The sequence below is a fragment of the Papaver somniferum genome, chromosome 1, assembly GCF_003573695.1.
Source record: "Papaver somniferum cultivar HN1 chromosome 1, ASM357369v1, whole genome shotgun sequence".
NCBI classification, from domain to species: Eukaryota; Viridiplantae; Streptophyta; class Magnoliopsida; order Ranunculales; family Papaveraceae; genus Papaver; species Papaver somniferum.
In genome coordinates, this window is record NC_039358.1 from 39,192,356 (window position 1) to 39,203,058 (window position 10,703).

Genomic DNA, 10,703 nt, shown 5'->3' on the forward strand with positions numbered 1-10,703 from the left:
GTTGACCTGTAACTTAAGACTAATATAGGACCATTGTTATTATTTACATCAAGGTACCTAAAATCAGGGTCGGCCCTGAAGGGGAATCAGGGAAAGGCCCACTTTGGGGCAGCAAGACCTAGGGGCAGCAAAAGCCTTGTTTGATATTAGTGGTATCCATCAAAAAAATATAGTATACTTAGGGACTTATTTAAGAAACTACATAAATGTTTGGGGCAGATGTTTCAATTAACTTAAATATGGACTTAATGATGAATATTCGTTAATGTCCTCAATTTTTTTCCAGTTTTTCACAGAGAACTCTTTTTCACTTTTGCTTTTTCTTTGAAGGCTATTATTGGGGCGTCACCATCCAATAGAGGGGCTTCACTTGGGTATTTAATGACCAAAAATTTGGTTATGGGGTATTTTTGATTCAATAGCAACTGTCCAAACTAAAATTAAAACTTAAAAACATAAACAAAACCTAATTTCTATTCTTCATTCTTCACATTTCAATTGCTCTTCTTCTTCCTTTCATTTTTCTCTTCATCCTCTTCAACGATAAATCCATTTGACTTCATATCATCGAACAAACCCATGGTGTACGTAAGGTAATAATCGAACAAACACATCTTTGTTTACTCTTTTTTGTGCTTAAAATAGTTTTGATTGAATGAAATTGAAGTAAAATTAGGATTTCAATAACGTTTATGCTAGTGCTACGTCTAGGTTCGGTGCTTCTTTTCTAGACGTAATTTTAGTTTATGAAGAAATCACGGCCAGGTTTGGATTAATTCCAACCGTACAATTTTATTTGCATGTAGTTTTACGTCCAGCTACCTTTTAATTCCAACCGTAGAAATTGACTTTACGTCCATGTTTGGATTGATGCCATCTCCGGTGAGTTCCAGGTGTTCACTCCGTCAATCCAAAACCAAGGATACAAAGGATTCAGAGAATATCGTTTTGGATGATTATAAGTAAGGCAAACAGCTGAGGGTCATGTAATCATTTTCTTTCTCTTTCAATATTTTGTTTTGGTGAGGCCTTCTAGAGATCTGCCAAAAACACGTGCCAAGGAAAAGGATTTTAGTCCCACGTCGCTTAAAACTAGAAACTATACTTGGTATTTAGATCTCAAGATTGTAGAAATGAACGTCGAGCTCGGTCGCGCGAGCTTGTAACCCAAGTGGGGACATCAAGGTGATTGAACACTGGTCGGATTCACCTGGTAGGTGCTGGTGTGCACGCTATGTTGACTCGCCCGTTCCAAGTTGGGAGTTGGTTGCATTGTCCGGGCGAAGGCTTGGGCTGTGTGATCACTATAGCGGAGGGCACTGCGTCAGGCTGGTTTCACAGAGCAACGAACACCTCCCGCTCTTGACATTGGAAATTTTTATTTTTTTTTTGGCTATTTTGTGGTGCTGGTAAGAAGATTTGTTCAATTGTTTGGTTAGTGATGATTTCTTTGATTTTTATTTTTTCTACTGGCTGTTTTCTTGCAGCAAGCCATGGGATTAAAACTTCAATCCCATGAGTTTACCAAATTCAATGGTATTGCTGGTACTGAAAATTTTGATGGCTCTAATTTTGAAACTCAAAAGATTTACTAGTACACCAAAGATTTACTTGTTGACCTGTAACTTAAGACTAATTATAGGACCATTGTTATTATTTACATCAAGGTACCTAAAATCAGGGCCGGCCCTGAAGGGGAATCAGGGAAAGGCCCACTTTGGGGTAGCAAGGCCTAGGGGGCAGCAAAAGCCTTGTTTGATATTAGGGGTATTCATCAAAAATATAGTATACTTAGGGACTTATTTAAGAAACTACATAAATGTTTGGGGCAGATGTTTCAATTAACTTAAATATGGACTTAATGATGAATATTCGTTAATGTCCTCAATTTTTTTTCCAGTTTTTCACAGAGAACTCTTTTTCACTTTTGCTTTTTCTTTGAAGGCTATTATTGGGGCGTCACCATCCAATAGAGGGGCTTCACTTGGATATTTAATGACCAAAAATTTGGTCATGGGGTATTTTTGATTCAATAGAAACTGTCCAAACTACCCTTAAACTAAAATTAAAACTTACAAACATAAACAAAACCTAATTTCTATTCTTCATTCTTCACATTTCAATTGCTCTTCTTCTTCCTTTCATTTTTCTCTTCATCCTCTTCAACGATAAATCCATTTGAATTCATATCATCGAACAAACCCATGGTGTATGTAAGGTAAAAATCGAACAAACACATCTTTGTTTACTCTTTTTTGTGCTTAAAATAGGTTTGATTGAATGAAATTGAAGTAAAATTAGGATTTCAATAATGTTTCTGCTAGTGCTACGTCTAGGTTCGGTGCTTCTTTTCTAGACGTAATTTTAGTTTATGAAGAAATCACGGCCAGGTTTGAATTAATTCCAACCGTAAAATTTTATTTGCATGTAGTTTTACGTCCAGATACCTTTTAATTCCAACCGTAGAAATTGACTTTACGTCCATGTTTGGATTGATGCCATCTCCGGTGAGTTCCAGGTGTTCACTCTGTCAATCCAAAACCAAGGATACAAAGGATTCAGAGAAGATCGTTTTGGATGATTATAAGTAAGGCAACAGCTGAGGGTCATGTAATCATTTTCTTTCTCTTTCAATATTTTGTTTTGGTGAGGCCTTCTAGAGATCTGCCAAAAACACGTGCCAAGGAAAAGGATTTTAGTCCCACGTCGCTTAAAACTAGAAACTATACTTGGTATTTAGATCTCAAGATTGGAGAAATGAACGTCGAGCTCGGTCGCGCGAGCTTGTAACCCAAGTGGGGACATCAAGGTGATTGAACACTGGTCGGGTTTCACCTGGTAGATGCTGGTGTGCACGCTATGTTGACTCGCCCGTTCCAAGTTGGGAGTTGGTTGCATTGTCCGGGCGAAGGCTTGGGCTGTGTGATCACTATAGCGGAGGGCACTGCGTCAGGCTGGTTTCACAGCTGGTTTCACAGATCAACGAACACCTCCCGCTCTTGACAGTGGAAGGATTACGAGCCGATGTGCCCCAGTTCCAACTCAGCCTGGTGAGCCGAGAACAACCATTTTTTTATTTTTATCTTTTTTTGGCTATTTTGTGGTGCTGGTAAGAAGATTTGTTCAATTGTTTGGTTAGTGATGATTTCTTTGATTTTTATTTTTTCTACTGGTTGTTTTCTTGCAGCAAGCCATGGGATTAAAACTTCAATCCCATAAGTTTACCAAATTCAATGGTATTGCTGGTACTGAAAATTTTGATGGCTCTAATTTTGAAACTCAAAAGATTTACTAGTAAAGCAAAGATTTACTTGTTGACCTGTAACTTAAGACTAATTATAGGACCATTGTTATTATTTACATCAAGGTACCTAAAATCAGTGCCGGCCCTGAAGGGGAATCAGGGAAAGGCCCACTTTGGGGCAGCAAGGCCTAGGGGGCAGCAAAAGCCTTCTTTGATATTAGGGGTATTCATCAAAAATATAGTATACTTAGGTACTTATTTAAGAAACTACATAAATGTTTGGGGCAGATGTTTCAATTAACTTAAATATGGACTTAATGATGAATATTCGTTAATGTCCTCAATTTTTTTTCCAGTTTTTCACAGAGAACTCTTTTTCACTTTTGTTTTTTATTTGAAGGCTATTATTGGGGCGTCACCATCCAATAGAGGGGCTTCACTTGGATATTTAATGACCAAAAATTTGGTCATGGGGTATTTTTGATTCAATAGAAACTGTCCAAACTACCCTTAAACTAAAATTAAAACTTACAAACATAAACAAAACCTAATTTCTATTTTTCATTCTTCACATCTCAATTGCTCTTCTTCTTCCTTTCATTTTTCTCTTCATCCTCTTCAACGATAAATCCATTTGAATTCATATCATCGAACAAACCCATGGTGTATGTAAGGTAATAATCGAACAAACACATCTTTGTTTATTCTTTTTTGTGTTTAAAATAGGTTAGATTGAATGAAATTGAAGTAAAATTAGGATTTCAGTAACGTTTCTGCTAGTGTTACGTCTAGGTTCGGTGCTTCTTTTCTAGACGTAATTTTAGTTTATGAAGAAATCACGGCCAGGTTTGGATTAATTCCAACCGTAGAATTTTATTTGCATGTAGTTTTACGTCCAACTTCCTTTTAATTCCAACCGTAGAAATTGAACTTACGTCCATGTTTGGATCTATTCCAACTGTAGAAATTAGTTTACGTCCAGGTTTGGATTGATTCCAACCGTAGAAATTGATTTTACGCCCAGGTTTGGATTAAACCGTAGAATTTTATTTGCATGTAGTTTTACGTCCAGGTTCCTTTTAATTCCAACCATAGAAATTGATTTTACGTCCAGGTTTGGATTGATTCCAACGGTAGAAATTGGTTTTACGTCCAGGTTTGGATTGATTCCAACCGTAGAAATTGATTTTACGCCCAGGTTTGGATTAAACCGTAGAATTTTATTTGCATGTAGTTTTACGTCCAGGTTCCTTTTAATTCCAACTGTATAAATTGATTTTACGTCCAGGTTTGGATTGATTCCAACCTTAGAAATTGATTTTACTACATTGATTCCAACCATAGAAATTAATTAAATTAAAATTAACTAAAGGGTTGTTCGGTCATTACAAAATTATTTGAGATACTGGGTTTTTGATATTACTTCTGGGTGACCCTTTTTTGTCCTATTAGGTGAAGCCCCTCTAATGAAATGTGACGTCCCAATAATAGCCTTCTTTTCTTTTGGAGCCTAAAACGAAAGGAGAAAGGTGAATCTCTGTCCCCTTGTATTCTATGTGTCTTAAGTCATTGATTGAGAATCATATGATCTCAATAATATGATTTCATTTTTCCTTTTTCTAATTCTAAAACACATATAAATAGAGAAAAAATTTCTAATTCTAAAACACATATAAATAGAGAAAGTTAGGGTTTATATTTTAGTTAGAAGATGTTTTGATCTAATTATGTATATAATTAATCAAATCTTATCTTCGGTCCTCAACGTTGCAAGAAAGATTGAATTGTTTGGCTATGATAGCTATTGAAATAGCCATAGATGGAAAAATAGACTATAAATCTATCATTAGAGAGTTTGCGTCTAAGAATACGCGAAGGGTGAAAATATTCGACGGACTTTGTAAGATTTATGTTTAGATATCAATATAGTTATATAATTATCTTTTATTATTACTGTTGTGTGAATTTTTTATTTTTTTTTGGGGGGGGCATAATCATTTTTTTTTTTGCTTCGGGGCAAAAGAAATTCAGGAACGGCTCTGCTAAAATGTTTTCAAGGCTAGTAACAAAAAATGAATAAAAAAGGATGGAGAAGTGGGGCATCGATCCCCATACCTTTCGCATGCTAAGCGAGTGCTCTACCATCTGAGCTACATCCCCAACATGTCGGATCTACAGCTTAACCGCTTCAGATTATTCAGTCTCTTTCTTTTGGGTTCCAGCATAACAGAAAGATTTCAATGCTACACCATCACTAGGACCAAGGTGCATATTACATCACCAGCTACAATTTGAGGGTGGAAAAACTTGAGTCTACTAAACTCATTCCATTAAATTAACAAATCAATTGTAGTTTGTAGTTCAAGGTTAAGGTTACATTGCTAGAGACACGGCACCGAGGGGAAATTAGCCAGAAGACTAACAACTGCTATGTGCTTTAAATACAAATCACAAGTCTAAAAATGATACATTACAAATACAAATCAAACATACAAAATAATTAACGTCCGCGAGAGATACAGTAATGCTTGAAATGAGCTTATTCAGTGTGATAACAAACATTTCAGCTAAATTTTGCTTTTTGGCTACGGAATTGAGTCAGGATACTTTCTTAATCTATTCATCACCCTGAAGATAAGATTATTTTTTCCAAGCATTATCTTGATACTGCATAATCATTCTACTCAAAAGCTCATAATCATTGACAGAAAGCTCACCAGCTTTCATATGCTTGAGGTGTTGGGCGTAATCCTTGTGATTGAAGTGTGTAGAATGGATCCTTCTAACAATATGAGGAAGGTAACCTGTCCTTTCCATACTCCTTGGAAACAGATTGACTAAAATAAACCTAGACTACTTTAAATTTCGGCTCAAGTGAAGAATTACAGAAAGGTAACTTCGCCAGCTTTATAAGCGGCATGCGCCTCTTTTTGGAGGGTTTCTCCTTTTTTTAAAACCAATAGTTTGCAAGACTTGGCTAATTTGCCAGTTAACTGTGTCTTTTTAGTTTCATGACTTGGCTAACTTGCCCCCAAACTTCTGCTAGTTCAGGAAAAAACATAGAACAACCTGCAGAAACACCTGCCGCAAGCAGCATTGCAACCGGAAGGAAGCAACAACAGATGCTCGTATTGTGTTCAACTTGCAACTGATGAAGGATACTAGCTAGTACTGTTTGTCCAAATTGGAAAGGAGTCGTTATTTTGTACAATGGACGTATCTAAGGTATTCAGATCAGTGCTACTTCTATATGTTGAATGAAAAACCATTTGTTAATCTTATTAGTAATGCTAGCCTCTTAAACCCAACCCCATTTTTAGATGGTAACTGGATTACAAGATTATGTAGTGATTAAATCTGTTACCAGTAGTTCTAATATTTACTGCTCGTTCAACCAATTACACAAGTTTTTTCTTAAAATGCTTATGGAATGGTTCATGTGTCTGTAATAGATGGTATATTTTTATCTAAATGTTGTGCTTAGAGTTCTTTTTCCTTGTGCTTTAGGTTTGGGATTTATACATTTTATGGTGAAAATATGTATGCTACTCTAGATCACCTCCAACTCTAATACTATTACCTCCTCCATCTCTGCAATTTCCAGTCAAGTCAACTGTAACTTGTATACTTTGAACAAACTCATTTTCAGCTGGGAATCTATTGAAAAACCTTCCCCACAAATTCAGTCACTGAAATTCATACAGTTTAAGTAAATCACTGATTTAAAATTCAAACGTCCTCATAAACCATTTGTTTCTAGTTAAAAGGGTATTTTTCGAGCTACACCATGAACTATTTGCATCTTTGCCCATGTTTCGAAGAACCAAATTAAAATTGAATCCTTGTACAGGTCAAGGACAACCCACATTTTCAACACATGACACAAACTTGTCGGGAACAATATGTGCCTTAAGATTCTGTTTGTTCCCAAAACTAAAAGAAACTCTTAACTAAAGCAGTATGTTCTTCCACATCATAAATACTTCGATACAAACACAATTTGGGGATCAGAGACCATCTAAAAACCTAGTTTGTAGCATTCCAAACATAATACTACACGACCATTAGAACCGAAAGTGTAAAAGTGACAATTATTAGACCCACAATGTGCAACTCTGATTTAGGGATGTGAATGAAGGTATTATAAAATGCAGTTGATGGATGACTTCAAAACTTATCTTTGCGCTTGGGGCAATGACGCAGCTAATGAGGTAATAACCGAGGCGCGTCAATTGCTGGTTGAAAACTATTTCCAAACCCCCTTCTCGGCCCTTGGGCCGTCGAGAATTTCTGGAAGGGCTCCCTCTAATCAAGGGTAAATCCCTACAAAACTTTAAACTAAAATTTTTGAAGAAAAGGAAAATCTTGGGTTCCGTAGTCTGTGTCGGCCTCTTGACAGTCGTAGCAAATTACATTGTTTATAGTTCTTTCAGCACAATATCATACAAAAATAGTGGGGTTTTGTTGGTTGGGGTAATAAGTGATTTTATTCTTGTGGTTCGATAAAGACGACGATAGAAGGAGAGAGAGCTTGAGCTTGCACCTGCACATCCCATTCCAGAACAAGATCCCATAGCTTTTACAAAGGAATTATAGACGTTACAGCCGTTTGTGTGGACAGCTTTCTCTCTCTTCTCCCTATGATGGACATAAATTAACTCCAATATCCGCCAGAGGATTGGTTTTAGCTGCAGGGCACAAACAAATAAGCACACAACTAAAAAATTGAAAAGAACAAAGTAAACCTATTTCCAGATATAATCCAGAAGTAATTAAAACATCTGTAAAAGGGAATGAAACAAAGAAAAAAAAAGAAGCCAGTGATAGCCCAGACTTTCAGTTTGTGTGCTTGGTTTTTCAAATCTTGTTTTCTCGATCACAAACCAAATGATGCAGTTGAAGCACTTACAGGTCCAGATATGTCCAAATTATCAAGCCCTCGGCTAAATCTATCATCCCGAACTATTGTTTTAGTATCACATTTGTTGTCCTTCTGTTGAGGTTTCGCAGGTAGTCCTACTGGAACGGAAAGAGTGTCTGCCTGTGAAGCTGCTGGTGCTGTAGGTCCTGTCTGGTGGTAATAATTCTCCATCGCATTATTGCTTTTCTCCGGGGCTGATCCACTTGAAGCATTACAACCAGTCTGTGAGGTTACTGGTGCACCAGAGGCGGATCGTGCAAGGAAATTGTTCTCAGGGTGGTCAACTTGGAGCACCAAAACCTCCGCGAGCAGCTATACGGGATTAGTTGAATCTCTGGTGGGGCTGGTTGGAAGGTTTCAGAACTTTGGGCCACTGCATTGGGTTGAAAGTTGGCGGTGAAAGAACAATCCTGCAGTGGTTGGTTATTTTTACCTTGATGGGAGTCTCACCGAATGGGTCTTCAGTAGGCTGTAAATGAAATATAACAAACCAATTATCAATTTTATCACATACGAGCAAGGGGAACATAAATATAAGTGCTTTTAAACAGCCACGATATTAAGGAATTCATATTAAGTGTTGGTAGGAATTCAATGCCAGGAACAATCAGCCTAGGTCTGGGAAACCAGTAAGACTACAACATATTTTACCATTAAAACATCCAGGCTTACTTTCCCAAAAGCAGTATAATGTTTTTTTGGCCATATCAAACAAAGTCAATTTGGTTTTATCAATCCTCACTTCTGAAAATAATGATCCTCTTTCTCCAAGTACAAAGTGAAGCTCGTGAATGAGATGCTGGAGAAATCTGAACCATGCATATATATTCCCAGAAATGATCAGTACCAACAAAGGCTCAGCTTCTTTAGCAGCTCATCTACAACTTTTAACTTTTCGCTACTTAGTTGACACTTAGAATAGAGATGAATGCATGTTTCTATCAGTATTATTCTAGACTAGATGTGAGATATTGTAAACAAGAAGTAAATAATCAATTTAGTTCATCCTATTCTCACTTCCGGACATCGTTGTTCTTCAAGTTCAAGATCCAAAAAAGTGAAGGTTGGAGGCGAGATGTTAGAGAAAACTGGACTACAGTTAAAGCACACATACATAAAAGGTACTTAACATGTAAAGTATCCTACAACTCTCACTTACAACTTAACATACTAGTGAAGGATGAAGCATGACGATTGCTTGGTATTTATAACAAAAAATAGCAGATAAATTTCAGAAGACAAGCTAACTGGCTAGAAGGTTCAGAAAGGGAAAATTAAAATTGGCAGCTTGCTCAACGAACAAGAAGAAGACCATCTGCTCAGAGAATCTCACGAACATGGAATTTTTCCTTTGCGAAGAGAAATAAGCCCATTTGCGATTCCTTGAGACAAGACTCTTCTGTTCCTTAGATGTGAAACTCCAAAAATATGTCTGTCCTTCATCACCTGTTATGAGAGAATTTACGTAAGCATCTGTCCGTTCTTTGTCACCTACAACTTCACGAGGTTCATCTTCAACAAAATTGGGTTACTTTTCATCAAAACTACTACTACTACAAGTTATTGCAACTCAATCCCCATAGCCAGTTTCTAACAGTATGCAACGTCACTGCCATGCCAATGAAGGGGACAACCATTATACCGCATTCATTGTGAGAATCCACTTGCGACTTGGACAAGTACCCTACGTCCAATACCTCCCTGACCCCATGTATGCACCTATAGAATGGTGACTTCTGTACCATCTAGTAATTAAAAAAATCTAAAAATCTGTTACCGGTGCAGGCAGGATGCCAGGAGACGCATGAAATGGAGGATCCGAATGTGTAAGCAATTGTGGGATGTGAGATATTTGAGAAAAATAAATTGATCGTATGAAACGAAGTAATAGCTAGCTAGAAGGTTCAGAAAGGGAATATATTCAAAGCACAAGATCACAAAATGCAGGCTAGTAGTATAGCAGAAGAATAATGGGCTAAAAGGACAAGTCTGTTAGGGCAGGTTCTTTATGTTTACATACCATTTTAAACTCCCTAAATTATAGTCAGACTGATAAATTAGGCACATTCTTAGTGATCTGACTTAAGTGATTAATCAATGATTCTGGACAGTCAAGTCAATAATCTAACCTGAGCTAGGTCTAACTTTTCATGGGTCTGGGTTATAATTTGGATCGAGTTTTAGGCAAGTTTGAAACCGCTATTCATGCTTGAGAAATCTAACCGCATATCCTAGAATTTTGCTCTTTTCATTGCAAAGGGATAATTGACTACATATTAACAGTATTGTGGATGGAAAGATACTAGAAAATGTCCTTTTTACAATTCCCAACTTTTTGTGGAAGGGTGATATATTTTCTCAAATTGAGAATATCACCACATTTGCTTCACAGAAGTTGTTTCAGACTGATCTTATTTAGTTTATCACTGACAGGTTGATTTCCTAAGACCTTAGTTTATCAGACAAGCACATCTATACAATATTATATATGACACAAAATGTTTCAGCTACTGAATCATGCAATAAAACAAATTTACC

General features: G+C 36.8%; 1 protein-coding gene, 1 long non-coding RNA gene and 1 pseudogene across 2 annotated transcripts in view; 1 reads left to right on the forward strand and 2 right to left on the reverse strand.

The window, feature by feature from the left end:
• The first annotated feature begins 7,420 nt into the window (after positions 1 to 7,420).
• Positions 7,421 to 7,567, forward strand: LOC113341080 (annotated as a pseudogene).
• Positions 7,568 to 7,635: 68 nt separating this feature from the next.
• LOC113283730 lies at positions 7,636 to 8,537 on the reverse strand. Its single transcript, XM_026533065.1, has 2 exons — positions 8,154 to 8,537; positions 7,636 to 7,932 (listed from the first exon to the last, which is right to left on the reverse strand). The coding sequence occupies exons 1-2, from the start codon at positions 8,334 to 8,336 to the stop codon at positions 7,663 to 7,665; spliced, it is 453 nt and encodes a 150-aa protein (XP_026388850.1). The 5' UTR covers positions 8,337 to 8,537; the 3' UTR covers positions 7,636 to 7,662.
• A 653-nt stretch (positions 8,538 to 9,190) lies between these two features.
• Positions 9,191 to 10,703, reverse strand: part of LOC113283736 — a 14,738-nt gene continuing 13,225 nt past the window's right edge. Inside the window, exon 3 of the long non-coding RNA XR_003327608.1 lies at positions 9,191 to 9,611. This is a non-coding gene — a long non-coding RNA (uncharacterized LOC113283736). The remainder of the gene's footprint in view (positions 9,612 to 10,703) is intronic.